This window comes from Myotis lucifugus, unplaced genomic scaffold (genome assembly GCF_000147115.1).
Source record: "Myotis lucifugus unplaced genomic scaffold, Myoluc2.0 scaffold_188, whole genome shotgun sequence".
NCBI lineage: Eukaryota > Metazoa > Chordata > Mammalia > Chiroptera > Vespertilionidae > Myotis > Myotis lucifugus.
The window spans coordinates 301301-328934 of record NW_005871236.1 but is presented as its reverse complement, the minus strand read 5'-3'; the positions used below and the strand labels follow the sequence as shown (position 1 = coordinate 328934).

Below are 27634 nucleotides of genomic sequence, written 5' to 3'. Positions count from 1 at the left end.
CCTAGGGTATGTGTAGTCTAAGTTAAGCATTTATTTGTTTATATCAGTTGCATTGTCCAAGGGAGTGAAGACTGGACCTGATCAATAACTTAGCTTTTGCTTCCTATTCCTAACCCCAAATAACTATTAGCAATAATTACTTTCTAATTCCCTTTACCAATCTCTTCATCACATCCCAAACACCCTGTCACATTCCTATACCAAGAGTCATGAAGCCCTGGCCAGGTTGCTCAGAGTGTCATCGCAGTAACGCCAAGGTAGCAGGATCCTTGGTCAGGACACATACAAGAATCAACCATGAATGCATAAACAAGAGGAATTACAAATCGATGTTTCTCTCTTTCACTCTTGCTCTCACTTTCTAAAAATCAATAAATAAACTTGTTAAAAAGCAGTTCATGCACTAAATAAAAAAAAAGGGGGGGAATCTCAAGCTTTGGGTGAATAATGAGTTTGGAATAGAGGATCTCCAGTGACACCTTCCCTCTACCTATGGAATCTAAGCTCTTCTTTTCACTGTCCATTTGCTACCTTAACAAAAACCTCCATTACTACCCCTCTCATCTGTACAGCCTGAACATTTAGATTGTGATTTGAAATTATGTATTGATCTAAAATAAAACCTAATAAAACTGCAAAAAAGTTGAATGTTCATAATGTGTTCCATGAAGAGAAATTAAAGCTGGAAGGAACCTTTAAGGCCTTCTAATCCAAGCCCTTTATTTTACAGATGAGGAAACTGAAGCCCAGAGAGGTGAAGTGAGGTGCCCAAGGCCACACAGCAAGTTAGAGGCACAGCTAGTACCATAGCTCAAGTCTCCTGACTCCCAGTCCAGTGCTCCTCCCATTACTCCACGAGTCCTGTCTCTAAGCTTCCTGACAAATGCTAGAACGGTAAACCTCCACTAGTATTTTTCCAGACCATGTTAAAACTCTGAAGGGGGAAAAAGGATGCCTTCTTGGATAATGTCAGCCATACGTAGCTCAAGCTGTCTAAAGTTCCGGGACAGGGTCTTTTTATGCAGCCAACGGAGTCCAAATGTGGTGCTGTTTGCTTGGCCCATATGCTTTCATGTGTTCCCAGTTAGGCCATTACTGGAGGGAAAAGAAAAAGAAAAAACAAGATTCAGCTTGTTTTAAAACAAGGGACATACTGGACTCCCTCCCATCCCCCCTCAGAAAAAAAAATCAAGTTATCTTTAACAGATTCTAAAAATGCCTTTTCCCAAATATGCATTCAGTTCCTTCAAAGGGCCCTTTGTTTATTTTCAGGAAGAAACCCAAGACAGCTGAAAACCAGAAGGCATCTGAGGAGAATGAGATTACTCAGCCGGGTGGATCCAGCGCCAAGCCGGGCCTTCCCTGCCTGAACTTTGAAGCTGTTTTGTCTCCAGACCCAGCCCTCATCCACTCAACACGTTCACTGACAAACTCTCACGCTCACACCGGGTCATCTGATTGTGAGTACACCAGTACAGTGGCGCTGTCTTCTCGGGGCGTGGAGCGGGCTTCTCCCCTGGCTCTGGCTCTGGCTCAGTGGCCCTCAGAGCAGGCTGTTTCCATTCGGTCTAAAGTAGCCAAAAATCACTTGCCACCATTTTGTTTCAGCCAACATCTCTATTTTCAAAACGGGATGTTAAAACCAGGTGACCAGCCATTTGGCCTCAAAAGGATGATTAATTACACAGAAACCACATCATCTCCCATAACATTAACTCAAAAAAAGAAGTTGTGAAGTTGTGTAGCTAATTCTTTTGTCCCCGGGATCGGAATAAGGGCACTTTCCACCTTGACTTAATTGAGCAGCCAAATGTGGATCTCATACGGCCAGTTAGATGCAAGGAAACATCCATTTTGAAATTACTTAACACAAATCAGCTTTGCATTAGTTATTGGAGTCTCATGTAGCTTGGCTGAATTTCTGTCTTTCCAGTTTTTAATTTATTTTGAAGTGGTTAAAGGATAGCATAAATTTACAGAGGAAAAGAGAATGGCTTCCAAGAATTCAGAAGCCACCCAGGCCTCACGTAGCCAATAGAAACTCAGGTTAAAAATATTTTTTAATTAAAAAAACTGCCTACGGGCTAAATTTGGAAATGGGCAGCTTAATGAGATCGTCGCTATTAAAATCACTCCATTGCTGTTTATTTTTGCTGTCTTCTCACTAATCTGGGAGTCACTTCTTTAAATTCTATTTTAAGAAAGTTGATAAATCACATTTAGGAGACTTTTTTCTCTTTTTGCAATGTAACCCAATACTTGAAAGAGAAAGATATATGTGTGTTAACAAAGGAAAGTAATGGGAAAACTTTGGGTTCCAATCCCAAAGAATATTCCTTTTAGTCTTGAAGTACCTAACAACTATTCTGATCTTATCTCCATTAGGGAAATCTGGCGTATTCTTCTTTAAAATGACCAAAAAAAAAGTCTTATTTAAAAAAAAAAAAGACTCCATTTATTCTTTCCACAAAGACAAAAATTATTAATTAGGAAATGACATTCTAAGTTTCCTAGTGTCATTATTCTGGCAAAACAAATGCAAAATTCTGCAAAGAGGGCCAGAGGTGAATTCATTCCTGCAAGAGATTGCATTCCTTCCTCGCTTCATCATAATAGTCTCTAGATAGAGGGACAAGACCCAGGGGTGGAGTTGGGGTGAAGGAAGATGGTTCTGAGACCACACTCCAGCTGCCCCGAGAAAATGAAATGAGAATAAGGAGATCCAGATCTCCACAGCCAGAGTAATTTGTACAAAGTGGCCGCCTCTCTGGAGAAACCTGGGGGTCAGAAGCGGGGACTGTGTTCTGCTGGCCATTGTAATAGGAACATCCTTGGCCCTTCTTGCCTGGCAGTCTCCAGCCCAATAGTAATTACAGGAAGGATTGGAAAACAGTGTGGCACAGTGCCCGTAGACATGTGCGCACTGTCCCTGCCTACTAGGAGGGTAGCCTGTTCCTGTGGCCAAGGGCCTGGAGCTCCTGCGTGCAGACCTTCCCGCCTGGCTTGCTGCCAGACCTTGTGGGAAGATTACATAGAATGGCCTTCGACCAGAAATCCCCTGTTGCAGCAAAGTGTTTTTCTAACTAGAGGAGGCACTGGGCTCCATTTATTGTACTTTCCTATAAGCATCCTCTGAGCAGGCCTTGGCGTTAGCATGGGAGATGTGCAAGGAACTGAACAAGCATGGTAGCCGTACAGTTCCCAGCGACGAGGAGGCCAGTCAGTAGGGTGTCCGAACAGGGAGGAGAAACCTAATCTCCAGCTGTTTGAAGTCAGTTTGATTTTGCCATTAAGATGTGAAAGTCTTCTCTGCTCCAACCTGTTGTTTAATTGATTCTGCTTTTCTCCAAATATATTCGGATTGTAGTTTGTCCTGAGTTGAGCTTACACTTCGAAGACAATTGTTTTTAGGAAGAACTCGCAGAAATCTGGCCATTTGGAGAGAAGATAGGAAAGAGGTTTATTTTAAGCTGTTAAAGTTTTGGATGTTCTTGCTTTCAAGAGGATTTTTTCTTTTCTTTTTACTTTCAAATGTCATTCTTTCCTTAGATTAATTTAAAAGCCTAATTTCTTTAAGGTGAAATATTCAGTTCCTATTTCGAACTAACAGATTTGGGGCATTTATAAACAGTGCCCTTGACTTGTTATCTCTTTAACTTTGGAAACATCCGCCAGCATGTGGTATGCCCAGCTTGCACAGGTGCCTGAATTTTTACAGTACTGTTTCATTTGTCATGTGTTTAGCAAAATGATTCTTAGTCATGCTTTAATGCCCATTTCCTGTCAGTCAGTATAATTCTTCCCAGTGTACAGATGAGAAAACTGACAGACAGATGAAGGACTTGCTCGTAATTAACTCATTCAGATACTGAGGGATGTCTGTGGCTTTGCTCTCACTGTGGGCAGCCTGGATTCTTTGTTCCAAGCCTAGAGATGGCATTCCAGGCTGTAAACGGGCATCTTGAAAATGTGCAACTACTTATTTTGGTGAGTGGGTTATAAAACACGATATATAAACATCCCCACAGAAGAAGTCAGCTCTGAATATGGACCAGTAAGGGTGGGTAGGCCACAGCGTCATTGCCTCTGAAGGGCACAGGCCAAATTGTAGAGGGAAGAGGATAAGTCTGACCCCTGACATTCTCAATTGACTATGTAACTGCCCGGCCACTTCAGATTTGGCCAAAGATCCCAGGAATGTTCAAACTAAGAAGGAATATGGTTGAGAAGCGCCTTCTGTTGTGAGATGATGAGGTTAAATTAGTCCTAAGGTTACTATTACTCACACTAACAATTTCCTTTAGTATACTCCTCCATTACCTCCTAGTTTGTCACCTCTTTACCGTTTCAAACTCAGATGATGACAATGGAAGGCACTGAGATAAGGTTTAAAATGGATACAAAACTGAATAGGCTCTCCCTTCAAATGCTGAAACAGGACTAAACCACGTCAGGAGAGCAGGCAAGGCTCTCTAAGTGAAAGACCTTTCTTGTCAAATAGCAAGCTGTAGCCTAGCACAGTCATGTACACGTGACAGAGGCCACCCGAACTATCACTTGCATATTTCTCCCATATCACTTGCCCCAAAATAAGCGCCCCTTTGAAGGAGTGGAGGGGTGCCTCCTCCCTGGGGCAGTGCTCCTGCTTTTGACTGTAGGCTCAGGATGCTGCTGTCTTTCTTTTGTTGGGAGCTGGCATCCGTGGTTGCTTACCTTCCCATGTTTTGCACTGGACTCATCAGACTGCCTTACTTTTGTGTGTCCTTGCCAAGATGCACTTACGCATTCACAGTTTTTGTTTATTTTTAATTTAACCTTTGCACATTACCAAAGTGTTGTGTGGGTGGGGTTAACTTTAGCTCTGCAGGTAGCATGACTTGCTGGGGCCAAACGCTGGCCAGGAGACTCCTGGGCTCGCCCCTCTCTTTCCTACCATCCACTTCCATTGGCCTCCCTACCCCCAACCCTTTGCTTCACCCGTCCAAGTTCCCGAGATTAAAATTTTTAGTACACTTGGTTCAGTTTGAACTTTTAAGCAATTTTTTTAGAGAACAAAACAAAGGATTTTTTATGGCAAGCTCCATTAATGCCACATTAAGGCTGACATTTTAATTACCCCAAAGTCAGGAAGTGCAAAGTCCGGGTTCCCACAGCAACAGAAACTGTCCCCCTAAGTGCCGGCCTCACAGCAGATTCTTTCATCTCTGATTACACAACGCGGGGCACAGGGACATTGTTTTTATCCACACACGTGGAAAGGCGCGCAGCTGATGGCCTTTGTTTTCTTCCTGTAACTACAGTTGAGGATATGGGTCGTTAGCCTCCCGCCCAGACCATCTATATGTATGATCCTGGAGCGGAGGCCGTTACAGCCCGCATGTGCACACGGTCGGAATTAAAGTTGCTGTGGGAACATTAACGCTGATTTCCGGACTTCCGTGCCAATCACATTTAAACCATAATGCTGTAATTTTTGGCATGTAATAAATGTGCATTTCATGTACACAGACAGAAAGAAGCATAAAATGTATTTTAAAGAGCAATTAATTACTAACTTTGTGATTAAAAAACATTTGGTGCATGTTCCTTCCCATTTAGCATCAGCTGCTGGTCTTAGCCAGGCCTAATAGATGACATACTGTGTCTCATCCTGTATCTCAGATGTACTTACTGTATGTTCCTGTTCTTCTAGATAATTAATTCCCTTAGTAAAGCTGTAGGGGGAAAACAACATAGAAGGAATATGCAGGCATGTAAATAGGGTAAAGGATATTTAGAAGGAAATGATCCATTTCTGCAAATAAACCTCTTAGTCCCTGATAGAAAGCCAGAAATCTGCTAAGTGGGCGTAGACTAAGGTTCCTGGCCACCTCAGAGCATCTGGTCTGGGCTGTAGAACAACGAAAGCTGATTTCCCCCGGAATTCCGGGCATGCCCAGTGGGGGGTGATTTTGCTCCTAATAACTTTTCTGACTTCAGGCAAAAGCGTTATTTTACTCTGCAACAACTTTTCAGTTTATATTCAAACTGGAAAAGAAAGATTGTAGGGAATCAAGTAAGGTATGGGTTTTGCTGGAAAACTCACAATTTAGAGAGTAGCATTGTGTCCTTCGTTTAGATTTGAATCCGGTTGACCTATTTGTGTTGGAGAAGGAAGTGTTTCAAAATCACTGTTTGACCAAATTTTCGAGCAAAGGGAATTGGTAGCAGTACTCGAAGGCGCAGTGTTGTAAAGGGTAAATGCTGGGGCACTTACTCGGAAATGAGACAGACTTTTACGGAAAGGATGTGTAGCTTAAACTCTCAGGTAAAGCTTTAAGGTTTTCGGCTCTAAGGGGAACGTGCCCATGCTGTTTAGTCACTACCTCTCTCTCCTGTTGCCGTTTCCTTTTGCTCAGTTCGGTTGCATGTGGTAGTTACCCTCTGAGACAGACACTTCAGTTTACAGGGCTCTGACTCACTCTCGCTCTGGCTGTCTGTATGTGTGAACGTGTGTCTGTGTGAGTGAAAACTGCTCCAGCAAGTTTGAAGGTCTCTTTGGCACATCTGACTGCGTGTTCAGAAAGTTTCCAATCAGAAAGCTGATTCAGTGTAAAACCTTCCAAAAACTTGCAGACGCACCTGCTCACATGAAAAGATTGGGTTCCTGCGAAGGAGGTGGGGGAGGGGCGCTCCGAAGGCGGTGTTTAAGACTAAAGAGCTCTGTTTGGAGTGCCAAAAAAATGGAAAACATTTTGCCTCCCCCCAAAGAAAACCTCCACAAATGCTCAAAATGTATAATCAAACAGAATCTTCATTTGGATTCAGATGCATGCATCTCAGCAGATGTGACTAAACTGACTGGAATCCCCCAGGAGCAGCTGAACTGGATTCGGTATGTCTTGATAACTCAACGAGTTATTCTTAGACTTTGGAAGGACAAAAATGGTCCATCTGTGAAGAACTGTAATAGAGACATGGCAAAAAACAGCATCCTCTGAAAGCGTGTATTTATGGAATGTAGGACACGTTGGACAATCCTGAAAACATTTTGGGGTCACACTAATTTGCAGAGGAGAGAGAGTCAAAGTGGGATGGAATTAGCCGCAGACAGTTACTATCCTATGGCTTGCTGTTAACTTCTAGTGGATTCCCTGTCAGTTAAACAGTACACAGAGCATCTTTGGTACAACTGAGTGCTCTCAGTATCTCCAGACTGTCCTGCCTTCCTCTTCATTCTACTTCCCTGTAAAGAATTATACATTTACCTTTTCATTGCTAGCAGTTTAAACTGATTTTCTGCTGTTTCATTAACCAAGTAAGCAAGCCTCTTGCCTGCTAGTGTGGTTTCATTTCTTTAAAGGTAGTGTTTCCCTTTTTAAAAAGTCACCTTTCTGCCTCTGAGTTAATTGATAGACAATCTCTTTGGCATTCTTTTTATTATTTTTGATAACCTCTTGTTTAGAGATGTCAGTGCTTAGTCCAGCCTTTATTCATTGTCAGGATTTTTTTCTTTAATTTCTTAGAATTTGGACTTAGTATAGTTAGGAATGCATTGATTTTTGCCTCTTTTATAAAATGTTTCCTCTTTTTATAAAACCTGCCCCTCCCTACAATGCTCATTTAATTGGCTGTCTTCCAGGGTCACTTCATGCAGTAATTTCTGTTTGTCAGTCTTACCTCATGCAGTCATGCGTCCTCCATTTACTCATTCATCAAATGTTATTGAGCCCCAGCTTCTGTGTCAAGTCTTCAGGTAGGACAGGAGTAAAGACACAAACAAGATGCTGTCCCTCATTTTAGGAACTCACAGAGTTCCCCAACACTTTCCTAAACCTGTTATCCAAAAGGGGGACATACAAATGCAATATTAAAGTGTTTAAGAGACACAAAAACTATCAAGCTCCTGAGGAGGGAGTGAAGCAGTGGGGAGGGCTTCATAGGGAAGGTGAGTTGATCATGAAGGAGTAGGTGTGTGTCTGGTAGAAGGGGGGAGGAATGGCATTCCAGGTAGAAGGAACAGAAGCAAAACCACAGAGGCAAAAACACAGCATGGTGCTCTCAGAAATAGCACCGTTCAGTTACAATACTCAGACTTTCTTAGGCCTCATTTTAATCACAGGACAGTTTGCATTTAGGTAAAATTATCTGTCATTAAAATTCAGCGGGGCTGAGGTATATGTCTCCTTTAGAGACATTTGCTTTCTAAATATATAATAAAACAAGATCCCCATTTGTTTTCAAATAGGCAGAGTGCCCTTCTTTCCATGTATTCAGTAGACATAGGGAAGTATTATAAGGGACTTAGTGATAATTTATTGATGGGCAAAGTTTAGAATAACTTTTCTTATTGAGAAATGTTCCTTCTTGGAGCCCCATAGTCACCTTTGTCATATTGGACCTCTGTCCCTGACCCATTGTCTCTCAGATTCTAGCAATCTGTCCTCTCATGCACTCCTCCCAGGTCCCTGGCAGATCTGGCCTCATGGCCGCTGGCCTCGAGTTACACCATGCACATTGCTCTCCCAGATACTGCACAAATGGGGTTGTGATTGTCCACATGTAATTATTGGGACAGACTGCTGATTTTCAGGGCTCTATTCTTCATCTTGTCATCTCATATCTTGCAGGAGCACATCTTTAATTCTTATCTGCAGCTGCTAGTGACAGTTTCATATGTGCTTCCTGCACTCGTAGCAAATTTCATTAAATAAAATTAGTGTTCCTCCATATCTGTCAGGCTTCTCACATCAGACTTTTAAAAAATCACATGCACCACTGCCCTCAGAAATGGATCATTTATGACCAATTGAGAACATGCATGAAGATTCTAGGAATTCCTTGCTTTCAGGAAATTTTAAGTCAGATCCTTCCACCAATCACCTCACACTAGGTACAACGCAGTCAAACCCCTCATTACCTCACCAGCTTTCGTTTTTGCTTTACTTCTGCCTCTGCATCCTTTGTTCTCTCTAAGGATTGCATACCCGTTAGAACTTTACATCAGTACTGAGAGGGAGTAAAGATGACCTGGTCTCAACTCATTATTATACAGATGAGGAAACCAAGGCCCACAGAGGGCCAGTCTCATACCAAAAGGTTCCCAGCAGAGGGGAAAACCCCCAATTAGAACCCTAAGTATGGACTCATACTCTACTGCCTGTTACTGAGTCTGGTTCTAAGAGAATGTATGTTTTCTGAATATAAAGGGAGTCAGGACTATTCATCCCATCAGTTTCCTGAATGCTTTCAATGTGGAGGACCACGGCTAGAAACCGGAGCCTTATGCTCACAGTCTCATAGAGAAGATAGAGCTCCACCCCTCATACCTGGGTGCACCAGAGCAGGGATCACTCACTGGCAATCATATAAGCACGTCTGTGCGCCCAACCCTACCCCGAGTTCTCTGTGGGTACAAAACAAAGGTGGGACCAAATACACTCTGCCACCAGGAATTTTAAAATTTAGTATATGTCCTCAAATCACCTTTATCTTAGAAGTTAGAAAGTTAATAAGATCCATCCTAATCCAGTTAACACTAACATCCAGTGCAGTGTATCAGAGAAGGTTCCATTCATGCTCTCTTAAAAGATGAATGAAACTTCATGAGAGGTGAGGCACAGAGTAAGGTACGAGGATTTTGCATTCTGCTGCAGATCTGTGAGAGGCTTGAAGAAGGAGTTGCCAGGATTAGGACTTTGCAGTGGGAAGATCTACTTTAGCAACAGGCATGTGGGGCGTGCATATATGTCGGAGGGGGTGACTGGATGGAGGAGAGAGCCCTGAAAGCCTTTCAGTAGCTCAGACTATTGGTAACTTGAGGGGTGCTGGTGACAGGGAGTGGAGAGGAGCCAGACTATAGATGAGGGTGGACAGCTCTGGGAGCTGACTGTTTAGTGAGAGAGGAAGTCACGAAAGATATGGCCAAGATATCGACAAAAGAAGATGAGGAAGAAGTGTTTAGAGGAAAAGAATACAGTTCAGTTTTCTGCAGTGCCGAGTATGAGCTACCAGGGAAGGCTGACACTGGGTCACACATGGGGTGGTGGAGTGCAGCAGAAGGTTTGAAATTAGGGCCAACAAATACTTTGGTCAAGAGGCCTTACTTTAGGCCATGAATGTGAGAGTAAACTCCATGATGGTTTTTGTTGACAGAAAAAAGAGAGATGGAACCTTGGGGAATATTTATAATAACTGATAAAAAAGAGAATGAGTATCATCAAAGGAAGAAAAAGACAGAGGGTCTGAGACATAGGAGGAAAACCAGGATACTGCAGAGGGACCATCAGGGAGGGTGGGTCAGCAGTGTTGGTGGTTTCCTGGTGGTTGTCAAGAGAGAAGTCAAGTACATTCCAGAAACACCATAAAAAGGGGTTCAGGAGCACACAGGATAAGTGGGAAGGCAACAATTATGAACTACTTTTTAAAGAAGTTTAATGGTTTCAAAAGAAATGATAAACAGGTTACACAAAAGCAGGGTAGTGAATATTTTTATGTTACAGGAATCCCAAGCCCAATTATAGGCTGAGGAACAGAATCCATTGTTAAGGGAGACTGCGGTTAAACAGGCAGGTGAGGAAGAACTAGAGCTCCCATTTTGCAGGGCAATTGGAATGATAAATATATGTAAATGAAATTTGAAGTCATTACCCAAGCCCGAGGAATCAGTAATTTTATTATATTAATTCTCTCTCCACTCCCTTCCAACATTGCTTTCTCTTTCCTTTAGCTAATAAGTAGCAATGTTTAAAAAGAATTGTTACCTGTCTTCTTCAGATGACTTCACAAATATCCACTCACCCTCTCCAGTCTCTGAGCATTAGGCAGACGACAAGTGTCAAATACTTGGAACATTTACATTTTCTAAAAATTTTCAAATAAGTTATCTCAAAGCAGAATCTTTTTTAAATTCCACATTCTGTGAACTCCTTTCCTGAGAGGTCCATTTCAAGCTCTGTAGTAATTAATAACAAACCTATGTGTTGTTCTCACGTTCTGCATCATTGTCACAAGATATCCTCAGGTTCATTATTTTTGGAATTTTTTGAAACTTGTTTACCTCCACCGTATTACTTTTTTGATGGTTGAGGACATCCCTAAGGCCCTGTAATCTGGACACACAGTATCTGCAGTTACTCTACTCTAGGACTGGAACCAAGTGAATTAAATGGTTTTTTATTCTGCTATTAAATTACCTGTAAAACTAATAAGGAATTTTTTTCACTATTATAAGATATATAAACAACTGCATGGAAGAATTTTGAATATGAGTCTTTATAATTTCCCAGGGAAGAATGAATTCAGGATCCATCAAAATGGACCTGTCCTCTCCAACTTCAAAAAAGGATGTCCTACCCTAGCTGGTTTGGCTCAGTGGATAGAGCGTCGGCCTGCGGACTGAAGGGTCCCAGGTTCGATTCCGGTCAAGGGCATGTACTTTGGTTGCGGGCACATCCCCAGTGGGGAGTGTGCCGGAGGCAGCTGATCGATGTTTTTCTCTCATCGATGTTTCTAACTCTCTATCTCTCTTCCCTCCTCTCTGTAAAAAATCAAAAAAATATATTTTTAAAAAAAGGATGTCCTTCTACTCACTTATCCTCAGTGGTTTTAGGTAGGTTCATGTTATCAGTTTTATTCCAAAATTTCATGCAGTATTATTCCAGACTATGCATAATTTTTAAGAAAGTTTGGTGTGGCACTTAGAACACCACATGAAGAACTTTAAAAAGTAGTAACTAAGTTAACGTTGTCATTTAGTTTTTTGCTGTAATCCTTTCCTTTATAATTGGCTATTGTCTCTTTGCATCATATCTCAACTGGGCATATAAAAGAGATACTGGAGGAAAAGTGTATATAAATTTGAGCTGCAGAGCCTGATTCCATGTCTCATGGAAAATACACATGCAAATTCTGAACTTCAGCCATTAGACATTAACCCCAGGGAAGAGGATGCATATGCTTTCCTCAGGGAAGTTGTGTAGGCCTCTCCAGGCAGGCCTGGGTGCTTTTTGCTAATTTTAAGAAAACCCCCCAAAATATAGCTTTTTCTATTTTATCCCTGACCTAAAAGTCCCAGAGGGATGGTGAGATCCCAGGCTCTTGGAGTGGTCTCATAACCCTGGGTTCACATGCGGAGACACGCACGGCAGACTTACTGTCCCACTGCTAGCATGACTGAGAGCCACCCCTGAGCCGATGTGCCCACACATACATGCTTCTGCGTGTGCTGCTCTGGGACACGATGTCTGGCTTTCATTAGATTAGGGCCAGGGCACTATAAGAATGAAAGGGCCACTTCCCCAGGACATGTTCCAATCAGAATCTGCATCTCCAAGCCTGGCCCCACGAGTAAACTAAGAAACACGGAGTCCGACGTGAACATCCAAAGGCAGCTGACTCCTGGAGCTCTTTCAGGTCCCTTCACTCTGCCCGCAGGGCCAGCAGGTATGATAGCAGACTTCTAATGCTGTTTCTGGAACATGGTAATGGACTAATTTGCAACACACGTTGCTCAGAAAATGTTTTTTCACCCCCATGGTCTAGTTATTTGCTCTTTTTAATGTGAACTTCAGCCTATGAATGCATTTCCATGCCTTTACTTCACCTCCCATGCTGCCATTTCCTCATATGCATAATGAGAATGAAAAAAGTATCTTTCTCTCTCTGGGTTATTATAGGAATTAGATGGAATTTTGCATGAAAGCCCCTAAAACAGCATCAGACAGGCAGCCAGCACTCAGTGAATCTGAGCATTATTAGCTATAGTTTAAGTGTTTTAAATTATTAAGTAAATATGTACTAAATTTGATGTGCCATGAAGGAAGGCTGTGGCAGGTGTCCTATCCTTCCCTTTGAGAATTGCAGAGCCCAAAGCTCCAGGGTGGTAGGAGAGCATTGGGGACCCCACCTCTGCACCTCAGGACAAAGCAGGCCCTCTTCTTGTCCCTTCTTGGAGTTAGGCCTGGGTAGACAGGGAAGCCCCTCCATTTGTCTTGTTTTTCTCTAAATTTGAAAGAGGACTAATATTCACTAAGCATCTACTTCGTGTCAAAACATTTCATCATCATTACAAAACACCCCATTTTATAGATAAAGAAACTGTGACACACAGAAGTTAAAAAAAAAAACACCTTTCTGAGTGTTTTCTTCTTCGTATAGGGAAGGTTTAGAATATTATCTATATTATAGTGTTAACCTATTAAGTTCCTTCTTGTCCTCAAGTGCATTGTAATCAATGAGGGATTTCCTAATTGTAGAGAATGGATTTGTGTCTCTCTTATTTCAGAATGCATAGTAGAACCTATCCAGGCCCCTACCGTGCACCCTCAAGTGTCCTTTAACTGTAGCCACCTTCCAGCCCTAATACCTGAAGAGGCCAAAGCATCAGGTCCCTAGCATGGGCAAATGGCTGAGCTGCACATCACAGAGCCCTTTCCAAAGAGAGCTACTTACAACCAAAGAAATGCACCTTTTACTTTTTGAAAGACAGTCTACCTGATGGCTTCAGAGTATTTTGAAATAATTCAAAATAGAGGTAAAGTTAGGAGAGTAAATGTGTTTCACGGCACAGGAGGATTGCTTGTAATCACCCACTCACTAGCCTTTTTCCATGCTGAAGCAGGTTGTAGTAATTGAAAAAAATATATGGTAAGATATTCAGTAAGACTTGTTGGCTTGTTGTACCTCGTGAGGCTTTCCTATCCCATGGTGCCCACATAGTTATTGGTAATGCGTGGAGATAATTTCAGACATTTGCTTCTCTTAACTCCTGAGCACCTTTGCTGAGAATACAATTTCAGGGACGCATGGGCATAAAACTGGAGCTATAAGTCTCTCAATAATAGTTGCAGATCCAATGCTCAAGGAGATTGGATACAAGTCTATGTAAATCCCAAGTCAGACCCTTAAAGTGATAACTTACTGAGTCATGATGTCTGCATCTCATATGCAGTATTCCGTAAGTCATATGTTGATGGCTAATCAGCAGAATCCAAAGACACAAATTAGATGGTACAATATTTACAGAGAAAATATATGTGTAGCTTGAAAAGCAAAGATCCTCAATCTTCAGGGTTACAAGTCCCACAGGGTGGGGGGGAGGGGGGAGGTGGAAGGTAGCAGTTGCAATCTGAGCTGTCAACACTGTGGCCAAGAAAGGAATGAATATAACAGTAGAAAGAGAGGGCTTTAAGACAGAACTTCTTGATTAAAGAAGTTTGGAACTTTAGGAAATACGTTTTAGAAAATTAAGAAGAAATACTGGGTAAGATGAATTATTCCTGTTCCTCAAATAACAATCTAGTGGTTAAACTATTGAATGTTTATTCCAGCGAGGCGGGAGAATTTGTGAGGACAGAAATCCTGTCTGTCTTATTCACTGCTGGGTCCTTAGCAGACTGCTTCGCCATAGTAGGTGCTCAGCAAAATCTTGTTGAATGAATGAATGAGGTGGGGTGAACAGAGTGAAAGTAAGAGTATAGTGCATTTGTGAGCATTCACCCATTGGTAAAGTATAGGCACTGATTTCTTGTTTTTATTTTTTTATTCGGCAGACCTACAAAACGAAGTGCATCCCAGATACCCTCTGGTTTTTATGCTGGGAAAACATAATCACTTTCTGTTGGATGTAGGCTGCTACATGTTTTGATTCTAGTAGCAATATGGCAGGGTTAAGGTCAACTTTGTAGTATAATCTGGTGCCTGTTTTTGATAGATATCATGAAAATAGATACTTATTTTCAAGATGCTCAAACAGATGATTAGATGAAAGCCCCAGCGAACCTTGAAACAACAAACAGGAAAGGTTTTCCCACTCCCACCTCCCATGACTGTACCATCCCGCAGTTTTCTGTAACCCCACACCCTCCTCCTGGTTTTACCCTTTTCCTGGTCTCATCTTTGTCTAGAGAATATAGCACGTGACTGGCAGGCTAGCAAGGAGACAGTTCTTGAAATACCCACCCCCACCCTGTGCTCTTAAGCTTCTCTGGTGGGAATGGCATGATGTGACCCACAGCAGGCAGAGCTGGCTCAGGGACACAGGAGCTCAGCACAGAATCTCAGTGCCTTCCTGCTGGAAGGCCCTCCAGAGAGTTCTCCACACCCACCCTCACTCAGATGGCTGGGCAGTAGAGGGACGTGTAGGAAAACAAATTCCTGGCTGAATGAAGAGTGGATTAAATGAATGAGACATGAGTTCACTCCTCCAGAAGTCTCTGCCATCCTACTTGAATAGAAAGCTAACTTTGAAGCCACCCTATTCTCCATAGCACAGTTTTGTATATACTCAGCATTGGACTATAGTTACCATCTGCTGCCAGTGCATAGGGCTAAGGAAGTATTGGGGTGGGTAGGAGGAGGCCGGGAGGGAAGAAAAGAGACACTTAAAACGAACTCATGATCTCCTTTGTGTTGGAGTCTAGATTTCAGAACATCAGTCTGGTACTTCAAGAACAAAAACACCAGTGTGTCTTCGACCACACCAGGCGCCGGCACATCAGATAAGACCTGCGCTGTGTGGAGTTCAGGCACCAAGCCTCAAGAAACTCTAAAAGTAAAATTAAAGGGGCAAACTGAGGAAGCTGAAAGGCGCAAAAGCATAGGGGAAAACACAACCACAAGGGCTCTGCATATATGAGCCATCAGGGTTACAGTAGTTCAAAAACAAATCTACTAATTAAGGAGTCGAGAAATGCTATAAATCCCCAGAATTTAAGGATCTTTAGAAGAAATGAGACACTTCTCTGTACACTCTGAGTACACTGTGATCCTAGCAGAACCGCAGGGTGAAAGTGACCTGACTATTGTGCATCGCTGAGGATTTAAATGGCTGATTGAGAGTTACAGGCGGTTGTGCTAGAGGCACAACAGAAAAAGTTGTTCAGCAAAGCGAATAAGACCAGAGTACATCTCTGGAAGGCAGTGAATAGCTCATAGAGCTTCCTATAGTTTCCCTAATATTATCTGTGTAAATTGTTGGTTTGGGCACAGAATCATATCGATCATTCATATACTGAAATGGCATGTCAGAGAATACTGATTAAGCTGGGGGGTTTACACCAGTGGAAAAAAATTATTACAGTAAAGTTAACTTTGCCTTTGAAAAAGGCAAGTACTGCTATGTATTGTATAGTGGTTCTGTATCTCAAGTTTGAGAAAGTTACAAGGTGGGGAGGTAGACATCCTTTTGGCTGTGCAAGGAAAGAATCTCTTCAGATATGTATGAATATAAATTTGCTAGTAGAAGCATTGACAATCCTAGGTGTGCAAAACTCACTTTAGGGAGCAAAGTGACTACCCAGCAGAGGGTCACGCTCGGTGCTTGGAGTGGCCGAGTCAGTAAATGTGTGTTAGCTGCATGAGCTCTGTCCTTGACATCTATCTGCCATCAGGGGCAAGTCACACAACTATGGCTGAGCCACATTTAGAATATTAGCAATATCTTCAGTCTATCTGGTGTATGGTTTCTCTTCCTAGCAACCCTGTGTGCCTCCACATTCTATTTTATTTGTCCTTCAGCATCTCTGTGAAGCCCCAGTATCTTCATGTTACAGGTAGGGTAACTGGTCCACACAGCAATAACTGAATTCTCTGTCTTTAAACATAAAATTATTAGTAATCATTATATGACCCAGCTGCTTGTACTATTTTTCACATTACCTCCGGTTTCCCAAGTAAAGGACATATTTTCTCTTTCTCATTATTTTTTTTAATTGGTTTTCAGAAAAAATTGAGATAAAAACAGAATCTAACAAATATCCCATGGAGATATTTGGTGTTCTCTTTTCTTTCAAGAATAAATTAAGACTTTCTCTGTTCTTCTCTCCTGGCTCTCTCTGTAGATAGTCAAAATTCCATGCCAATTTCCAAATGAATAAGGATTCATTCTAATAGCCAGATCACAGTCCCCTCTATTGAGGAAACAGTCTTGTAAATTCATGTCTGGAACCCGTAGAAGTTACTTTTGGTTATAAACTTCAGCATTTTGACCTGAAGGTTTTTAAACAGTACTAATATGTGACCTGGTTGTGAGTTCAGCAATAAATTATACTCAGAATGTGAAAGGCCAAAAAGAAAACTAGTGTCTTTTATCCTCTCTGGTGACCTACACTAAATATTGCATATTTACTTTGTAAATGAGGACACCCAGTGGCCACCAAGTGAAAATATTCCAAACAATCCCTGACATTGTTTAGGCAAATATAAATCCCCTTTATCAAAGCTGATTGATAGATACCTCTGTAACATCTATCACCAAGCAGCATAGCGTCCCTAAGGTAGGCCAGAGTGGTGAGAGTTTGGCCTGATCATGTTTATATCATTTCACAGATTGTTTTTTTCTCTCAGGGGGTATAAGGTATGGCTGAGCTTTGAATTCCACTGAATTCTCAGCTGACAGAGGGACCATTGAGGTGCCTCTTGGGGGAAATGGAATCAGAAAGATGGGGACAGTGTGGCATGTGTCAGAAATGAATGAGCACAGTTTGTGGGAAAATCAGTGAACACATGAGAAACCAATTGCCTTAGACCTTAAATTCATACTGAAAAGAGAACTGTGGCTATTCCCTGATGAGAGGAGGTAGAGTAACAAAGGGCAGGAGAAGAACATTACATGGAATTTCAGGGATGGAAAGACCCCCTGGAACTACAACATGTAGACATACCTCAGAGGAAAGGTGTACCCTGAGATTGTCTCTTATTCTCAGCATGTCTAGTAAGTGCATTGGAGAGTTGACCAAACAAATACTCAAATAGGAACTACTCAGTGTAAAGAAAAGTAATGGGCAGTGTGAGCGATTCATTCATTTGGAATCATAGTTGTAGGTATAACAATGCAAGGCATTAGCCTTCTGGAAGCTTAGAGTCTTCTCATAGAGATAAGACAGGCACAAATGACCAAAAAAAAAAGACGACAATATACTATGAAGGACTAAATGTGCTACTCGTGTAAAAAGTTCAGATTGTTCTTCAAAATTCAGGTACAAGAAATATTTCCTTATTTTTCTAAAGCAAATCAAACCCAAGACCACCAAGTGAGCAAGAAATTCAGTGAAGTTCCAGGGTTCCTTTCCCTACTACCCCCCGCCCAGACCTGCACAAGACTCATGAAATCTAGGGTAGAATCAGACCATTAGTCCATGGTGGTCTCCATCATTGACATTGCTTGTCCACCGACAAAGATGCCATTGAGCCTTGTCCATCTGACTGCCTGAAACTACTACATTAGTTGGTTTTAGAGCAGCCCTTCATGGAGGTCCTTGGGCATGGGCCCAGCCCCAAGATCATCACTGTTAATCTCAAGTCAGTGCCTTTTCATTTGAGCTTCTAAACGTGTGACTTGACATGCAATTACCCCAACTAGAGTCCTGTGCAGGCAGAGACCTCAAACCTTGTCATATTCCCCCTTTGAGGGGAAGTTGTTTTTTTCTCACTGTCAGGCCACCTCAATCTAACTCCAAAGCATCATGCCCTGGCCTGTGTGGCTCAGTTGGTTGAGCATCGTCCCATGCACTGGAAGGTTCAATTCCTGGTCAGGGCACATGTCCCAGTTGTGGACTTGATCCCAGGTAGGGGGCTACAGGAGGCAGCCCATCGATGTTACGCTCTCTCTTTTCCTCTCCCTTCCTCTCTCTCTAAAAATCAATAAAAACATCTTTTACAAAAGCATCAGCCTTCCACTCCTCGCCCCAGAAAGAGACCAGAATAATTCTCCATAGAGAAGGTAGATTCCAAAAATGAAACTCTTTGTCTTGAGGTTTTGCTTTTAGGGCTTAATTTCTGATTTGGGCTCTGAAGCCACACCTCCCAAGGGTAAGGAAGCCCAGAACTGTGCACAAGGCTTGGCCTTTCTTAATTGCCTTATTATTATGAAAGTTCTCTAATTCAGTGAAGTAAAAAAAAAAAAAAAAAAAAACTTGTTTCAGTTTATTACCTCACCAAGCAATGGAAAAGAGAACTAGGAAAAGAGAACTCAGGATGGACTAGTAATCAAAGGCTCAACAGAGAATGAAGAACTTTAAATAGGGTTCTCGAATGTACTTAAGATTTGGTAAGTAGAGAAAGCACAATAATTTCAGAACCCAGGGAAAATTCGGCAGAAGAGAACGAAGAATGGATGCAATACATGCAAGGGATGGCAAAGTGTCCAGCTTCTTGGATTAGCACAGAGATTTTATTTCAGTAAAATAAGATGAGATGATTAGATTAGTACCTGTAGCTACAGAAGACTTACTGCTTACTATCCTTTTTCCTATAGTATGTAAATAATACAATAAAATATATAAATTTACAAATATACTATAAACATATACATAGAGAATCCTATACAGACAGTCCTCAGGTTATGTCGGACTCGACGTACGTTGTTTCGTGGTTACATCGCCATCTCTCATTTATTTATTTAAAAAAAAAAAAGTTCCATCATTTCGACGTATGTACATATGTGCTTTATGTTTTTTATTATTTATTTATCACAAGTAAAGGTCAGGAATTGTTATCTTTCTTTTAAATTTTTTTTACTGTTTCACTTCATTACTGCTGTGTATGTGCTCCATGTGAGTGGCGTAGGTGTTTATGTAGGTGGGTTCCAACTTACGGCGAAAATCGCCTTATGTTGCGCTGTAGGAACGGATGTAACCCGAGGACCTACTGTATAATAAAAGCCAGCAACTGAACAGCAGAACAACCAGAACGGCCAGTCGACCAGTCACTCTGACACACACTGACCACCAGGGGGCAGACACTCAATGCAGGAGCTGCCCCCTGGTGGTCAGTGTGCTCCCACAGTGGGAGCACTGCTTGGCTGACCGGGATGAGTGGCTGCTCTCATAGTGGCCGCTCAGAGGGCGAGTCCACAGCCCTGCAGCTGACCGGGATGAGCGGCGCTCCCACAGTGGGCCGATCCCCACAGGCCACACTCCCCACCAGTGCCTGAATCCCGTGCACTGGGCCTCTTGTATAAAAATAAAATACTCCTTAGTAGAATAATTACAAAGTATGCCTTCCCCTTCACTTATTTATCAGTGATTCCCAAGGCTTTACGTTCTGACAACACTTATTTAGGATCTTCTTCATCCCAGCATGAGCCAAAAGGAACTTCCTTCTTATTTTTTCTTAAGGAAATCCTGTGCCTGGTTCTATAATGGATCACTCTAAGTGGGCTGTTGAGATGTAGTTTCAGCTATGCTCTTAAACTGGCCACATTAACTCACCACTGTGCTTCTCTGTTAACTAGTCATTCGGCAAAACAGTTATTTTTTTCCTTGGCTTTTCTTTGTTGCTTTGAGGTAAAAAAAAAAAACCTCAGTAAAACAGCCCAGCAGGTTCAAGTCCATACCTTCCACAGAGAAATAGTGCAGCCACTCCTACCAGCAAACAGCTATGCTTGAAAATCAGCTGTCACTTTGGAAGCAGCTTATTTTTTCTAGGAAGGCACAGGCAAAAACAATGTCAGACCTGCGCAGCAACAGAGGACAAAAGGAAGTTCTGTGAATTGGGAAGCTCTGATTATTTTAGTCAAAAAGCTTTTTCTAAATGACACTATGGAGTTCTGTTTTCTCACTCATTGAAGTTCAATTAAGTAAAAAAAATTAATTTCTTACCTAATTTCATTGATGATATTTTAAAAAAGAGAGAGAGTGCCATTCCTGGGAGTTATGCATGATATTCAAACTCACTAGAGTTAAAAATTTATTTTTCTTTTAAAAGTAAGCATATGATGTTGTAGAGATTAAAAGAAGAACAGATTAATAAGAAAATGCTGGTTTTTATATAAACACTTTTTAAATTTAATGATTCCTTTTCAAGCAAAATAAAGAACGGGACTTGTTAACTTGTGCATTTGAATATATGGATCCTTCTTCAAGGCCTATGGAAAGCCACATTCAAACTGCATACTTTGTGAATTTAAGTAGATCCCTTTGTTCACTTTTGTATCCCACCCACAGATGTAGCATCTCTGTGTTTTTGTTCCCCAGATTTAGTGAACAAAAGAAAAGGTTACAGTAGGGCAGCAGCTAAATTTGTAAGGAAAGAGCTTTAGGAAAAAAAATCAAACTCCTAAAAGGTGTCTCAAAAGGTTTATGATATAAGAGGATTTAAAGGCATCAACCTCAGATTTCATTGCCTTTTCTCCTTCGTCTCAGCAGGTCCTCCCTCTTCAAGAAGCCATTTCATTTCAGCTTTAGAATGAGGGCATAGGTGTCTCTCAGAATGCTGTCTACAATTATAGCTACCCAATGCCTTTGTTCACAGAGTAAAACTTGGCTTTCACAAGAGAAGAAAGAAGGTGTTTGAACTTCCACTGGAATCAAATGCTCAACGTATAGAATTCAGAAAGCATGTAGCTTGGTAGTACCCCAAACTGAATATTTAGATTGGTTCCATAAAGTGGATAGTCAATTACTTGCTGATTGTTTGACTATATTCTTACTTCATAACTATAGGTATTTAAGTTAATTTAAAAGAATTTTCAATACATTAGTAAATATGTAGGAAAATATACTTTTTTACCATTTTTAAAATTTTTATTTTTTCAATACAGTTGGCATTCAATATTATTTTATATATTTTTTAAATATATTTTATTGATTTTTTACAGAGAGGAAGGGAGAGAGATAGAGAGCTAGAAACATCGATGAGAGAGAAACATCGATCAGCCGCCTCCTGCACATCTCCCACTGGGAATGTGCCCGCAACCCAGGTACATGCCCTTGACCGGAATCGAACCCGGGACTCCTCAGTCCGCAGGCCGACGCTCTATCCACTGAGCCAAACCAGCTTCGGCAATATTATTTTATATTAATTTTAGGTATGTCACATAGTGGTTAGACATTTATATAATTTTGAAGTGATCCCCCCATAAGTCTAATACCCACCTGGCACCAAACATAGTTATTACAATATTATAATATTATTGACTATATTCCCTGTACTTTACTTCACATCCCCATAACTATTTTGTAACTACCAATTGTATTTATTACTCCCTTCACCATTTTTACCCATCCCCGCCACCCACCTCCCATCTGGCAACAATCAGTTTGTTCTCTGTATCTATGAGTCTGTTTCTGTTTTATTTGTTCATTTGTATTGTTCTTTAGACTCCACATATAGTGGTATCTCTTTCTCTGACTTATTTTACTTAGCATAATATTCTCTAGGTCCATCCATGTTTTGCAAATGTAAGATTTCATTGTGTATTTTTTTACGCCCAAGTAATATTTCATTGTATATATGTACCACTTCTTTATCTAATTGTATATTGATGGGCACTTAGGTTGCTTCCATATCTTGGCTATCTACACTAATAAAAGAGAAAAATGGTAATTGGCGTACTACCGCTACCCTTCCCATTGGCTAATCAGCGTATCCTTATGCAAATTAACTGTCAGCCAAGATGGCGGCCGGCAGCCAGGCAGCTGGAAGCGAACATGAGGCTTGCTTGCTCCAGTGACTGCAGACTCCAACGTTCCCCGCCTGACTTGCCCGCCTCTGAGCTGGCAGTTTGAAACATTCTAACAAATATAGCCGGCTGGGATCTCAGAGCTGAAGTTATACATTGTTTCGATTATAGAACGGCAAACAAACCAGCAGCGGAAGCCTCAGAGCTAGAGCCAGAGCTAAAGCTGGCCCAGAAGAAAAAAAAAAAAGAAAAAAAGGAGTGGTTGGGAGCTTCCCGCCAGCCTGAAAGCAGTCAAAACCGCCAGCTTGAAAGCAGCCCTCAGCCCCTCACCCAGACTGGCCAGGCACCCCAGTGGGGACCCCCACCCTGATCCAGGACACCCTTCAGGGCAAACCAGCCAGCCCCCAGGCCTCTATCCTATATAGTAAAAGGGTAATATGCCTCCCAGCACCGGGATCAGCGGAGCCGCAAGGCCTCCTGGCACCAGATCAGCATGACAGGGTGCAGCGCCCAAACCCCCTGATCGCTCTGCGGCTCTGTGTATGACAGGGTGTGGCGTCCCAACCCCCTGATCACCCTGCTCTGTGTGTGACAGGGGGTGGCACCCCAACCCCCCCCCCACTGGCCCTGCTCTGTGTGTGACGGGGTAGAGCCATAACCTCCCCATCCGCCCTGCCCTGAGTGTGACAGTGGCATCGCCCCAACCCCCTGATCGGCCCTGCTCTGTGGGTGATAGAGGGCGGTGCCCCAACCCCCTGATCCGCCCTGCTGTGTGTGTGACAGGGGGCGGTGCCCTAACTCCCCTATCGGCCCTACTCTGTGAGTGACAGGGGGGAGCTCCTCAACCCCCTGATGGGCCCTGCTCTGTGCGTGACAGGGGGGAGCTCCCCAACCCCCTGATGGGCCCTGCTCTGTGCGTGACAGGGGGGGAGCTCCTCAACCCCCTGATGGGCCCTGCTCTGTGCGTGACAGGGGGAGCTCCTCAACCCCCTGATGGGCCCTGCTCTGTGCATGACAGGGGGGAGCTCCCCAACCCCCTAATTGGCCCTGCTCTGTGCGTCACAGGGTACGGAGCCCCAACCCCCCTGATGGGCCCTGCTCTGTGCGTGACAGGGGGCAGTGCCCCAACCCCCTGATTGGCCCTGCTCTGTGCGTCACAGGGGGTGGCGCCGCAACCTCCCCATCGACTCTGCCTTGAGTGTGATGGGGGCGGTGCCCCAACCCCCCAATCAGCCCTACCCTGAGCGTGACTGAGGGTGGCATCGCAACCTCCCAATCCCGCCCTGCTCTGTGCATGACAGGGGGCGGCGCCCCAACTCCCCAATCAACCCTGCTCTGAGCCCCACCAGGGGCTGCACCTAGGGATTGGGCCTGCCCTCTGCCACCCAGGAGCAGGCCTAAGCCATCAGGTCGTTATCTCCCAAGGGGTCCCAGACTGCGAGAGGGCACAGGCCGGGCTGAGGGACCCCCCTTCCCCCCCGAGTGCACAAATTTTTGTGCACTGGGCCTCTAGTCCTATATAATAAAGAGGTAATATGCAAATTAACCCTCATGCCCTCACAAGATGGCTGCCTATGACCAGGCCAGCAGGGGGGTTAGTGAGGGACGACCAAACACCTGAACAAGCAGGCTGCGTGGGGCGACCAGGCTGGTAGGGGGGCCGTGAGAGGCGACCAGGCCGGCTTGGGGGGGGGGAGCACAGTAAGAGGTGACCAGGCCAGAAGGGGGGGCAGTTGGGAGCGATTAGGCTGGCAGGGGGGGCAGTTAGGGGCAACCAGGCTGGCAGGGACAGGGCAGTTGGGGGTGACCTGGCCGGCAGTGGGGGGCAGTTAAGGGTGATCAGGCTGGCATGCAGAGGCAGTGAGGGGTGATCAGGCCAGCAGTGGGGGCAGTTAGGGGTGACCAGGCAGGCAGGCAGGTGAGTGATTAGAAGCCAGCAGTCCAGGATTGTTAGAGGGATGTCCAACTGCCCTGAGGGATTCCAGATTGGAGAGGGTGCAGGCTGGGCTGAGGGGACCTCCCAAGCCATCCCCCCCAGTGCACGAATTTCATGCATCGGGCATCTAGTTGTAAATAATGCTGTAATAAACATAGGGATGCATATATTTTCAAATTAGTGTTTTGGATTTCATTCAATAAATAACCAGAAGTGGAATTTATATGTAATGTGGTAGTTCTGTTTTTAATTATCAGAGAAATACCCATACAGCTTTCCACAGGGGCTGCACTAATTTGCAATCCCACCAACAATGCAGGAAAGTTCACTTGCCCCATACCCTCACTACCACTTGTTGATTTATTGCTGATAGCCATTCTGACAGGTATGAAGTGATATCTCATTGTTTTAATTGGCACTTCCCCAATTAGTAATGTTGAGCATCTTTTCATATATCCATTGTCTGGCTGTTTGTCCTCTTTGGAGAAATGTCTGTTCAGTTTCTCTGCCCTTTTTTTAAAAATCCTCACCTGAAGGTATGTTTTTACTAATTTTAGAGAGAAAGAAAGGGGGCGCAAGAGAGAAGCATTAATGTGAGAGAGAAACATCAATCAGTTGCCTCCTCTATGTGCCCCAAATGGGGAGTGAACCTGCAACCTAGGTATGTGCCCTGACCTAGAATTGAACCATCAACCTTTTGGTGTACGGCCAGGGCCCTAGGTTTCTTTCTTTCTTTCTTTCTTTTTTTTTTAATGCAATTGTAATAAGATTGTTTTCTTAATTACTCTTACTGGTAGTTCATTATTGGTGTATAGAAATGCAACCAATTGCTGAACATTAATTTTGTATCCTGCTACTTTACTGAATTCATTTATCAGTTCCAGTAGTTTCTTGGTGGAATCTTTAGCATTCTCTTTATATAGTATGATGTCATCTGCAAATACTGACAGTTATATAGTCTTCTTCCTTCCAGTTTGGATGCCATTTCTTTCTTTTTTTTTTTTTTTGTCTGACTTCTGTGGCTAGGTCTTCCAGTACTATGTTGAATAAGGGTGGTGAGAGTGGACATTCTTAATTCTTATGTTGTTCCTGATCTTAAGGAAAATCCTTGCATCCCATGGCTAATTAAATAGGATGTTAACTGTGGGTTTGTCATATTATATTGAGGCATGTTCCCTCTATTCCCACTTTGCTGAGAGTTTTTATTATAAATGAATGCCAGATTTTATCAAATGCTTTTTCTGAACCTATTATATGATCATATGATTTTGAACCTTCATTTTGTTTATGTGGTGTGTCACATTAATTGATTTGTGAATATTGAGTCAAGCTTGCATCCCATGGCTAATTAGCATATTCCCTGTTTATATAGATAGATAATATTGAAATCCAACTTGTTCATGGTATATGATATTTTTAATGTATTGCTGAATTCTGTTTGCTAATATTTTGTTGAGAATTTTTGCATCTTCAGGGATATTGGCCTCTAATTTTCTTTTCATTGTTGTGTTTTTGTCAGGTTTTAGAATCAGGAAAATGCTGGCCTTGTAAAATGAACTTGGAAGCCATCCATCCTTTGGAATTTTTTGGAATAGTTTGAGAAGGACAGGTGTTAATTCTTCTTGGAATATTTGGTAAACGTTATCTGTGAAACCAGGACTTTTGTTTGTTGGGAGTTGTTTTATTACTGATTCAATTTGTTGGTGGTTATTGGTCTGTTCAGATTTTGTTTCTTGATTCAGTCTTGGAAGATTGTATGTTTTTAGGAATTTATCCATTTTTTCCAGATTGTCCAATTTGTTGGCATATGATTGTTCATAGTATTTTCTTATAATACTTTGTATTTTGGTAGTATCAGTTGTCATTCTCCTCTTTCATTTATGATTTTATTTATTTGGGTCCTCTCTTTTTTTTGATGAGTTTGATTCAAGGTTTATCAATCTTGTTTATCTGTTCAAAGAACTTGGTTTCATTGATCTTTTCTTTTTTTTTTTTTTTTAGAATCTATTTTGCTTATTTCTGCTCTGATCTTTATTGTTTCCTCCATTCTACAAACTTTAGCCTTTGTTGTGCTTTTTTCTAGTTCCTTTAGGTGTAAGGTTAGATGGTTTCTTTTAGATTTTTTTCCTGTTTCTTGAGGTAGGTCTATAATGCTATGAATTTTCCTCTTAGGACTGCTTTCACTGTGTCCCATAGATTTGGGGATTGTTGGGTTGTTCATTTTTCTTAAGGTACCTTTTGATTTCTTTCTTGATCCCATAGTTCACCTATTAATTGTTTAGAAAAGTTTTAGTTAGCCTTAAATACATGTGTTTGTGTATTTTTCAGTTTTCTTCTTGTAGTTGATTTCTAGTTTCATACTACTGTGGTTGAAGATGCTTGATAGGATTTCAATCTTCTTAAATTTATGGAGACTTGTTTTATGTCCTAACATGTAGTCTATCCTGGAAAATGTTCCATGTGTACTTGAAAATAATGTATATTCTGATGCTTTGTGAAATGCTCTACACATACTAATTTAATCCATCTGGTCTAAAATGCCATTTAAGGCCACTGTTTCCTTTTCATTTTCTGGCTGGGTGTTAAAGTCCCCTACTATAACTGTACTAGAGGCCCGGTGGACAAAATTCATGCAGGGGCGGGGGGAGGGCAGGCGGGGAGGTCCCTCAGCCCGACCTGCACCCTCTCCAATTCGGGAGCCCTCAGGGGATGTGCTACTGACAGCTTGGGCCCACTCCCCGTGGTTCTCTGCTCTCTGCAGGGTCTGCCTGCTTCATACCACGGGGATGGGCAAGCAGGCCCTGCTGGGTGCTGCCTGCGGGCCCAGCTTGTCTGCTGGGCTCACGTTGCCGGGGTGACGCCGCCAGCATCCTGCCCAGCCGCTATGGGCGCCGCCATCTTTGTCGTGGAGTGATTGTTAATTTGCATATTACTTTTTTATTAGATAGAACTAGAGGCCCGGTGCACAAAAATTTGTGCACTGGCGGGGGGGGGGTGTCCCTCAGCCCCACTTGTGCCCTCTCACAGTCTGGGACCCCTCGGGAGATAACGACCTGCTGGCTTAGGCCCGCTCCCAGGTGGCAGAGGGCAGGCCTAATCCCTAGGTGCAGCCCCTGGTCGGGCTCAGAGCAGGGCCGATTGGGGAGTTGGGGCGCCACCCCCTGTCATGCACAGAGCAGGGCGGATCGGGAGGTTGCGATGCCACCCTCAGTCACGCTCAGGGTAGGGCCGATTGGGGAGTTGGGCACCGCCCCCTTGTCACACTCAAAGCAGGGTAATGGGGAGGTTGCGCGCCACCCCCTGCATGCACAGAGCAG

General features: G+C 42.9%; 1 protein-coding gene across 4 annotated transcripts in view; it reads left to right on the top strand.

Annotated features, from left to right (window-relative positions):
* The window catches only part of ZBTB20 (zinc finger and BTB domain containing 20), a 294745-nt gene that overhangs the window by 238009 nt on the left and 29102 nt on the right, over positions 1 to 27634 (top strand). For 3 of the 4 annotated variants that reach the window (XM_014462714.2, XM_014462713.2, XM_023760656.1), the window contains exon 4: positions 1273 to 1460. Coding sequence is in view for 1 of the 4 variants with exons in the window: in XM_014462703.2 (XP_014318189.1) it covers positions 884 to 894; positions 1273 to 1460 (199 nt within the window). In the remaining 3 variants the exon portion in view is untranslated. Of the gene's footprint in view, positions 1 to 752; positions 895 to 1272; positions 1461 to 27634 lie in introns of those variants that run through there. The other variant, XM_014462703.2, reaches the window with a different exon arrangement.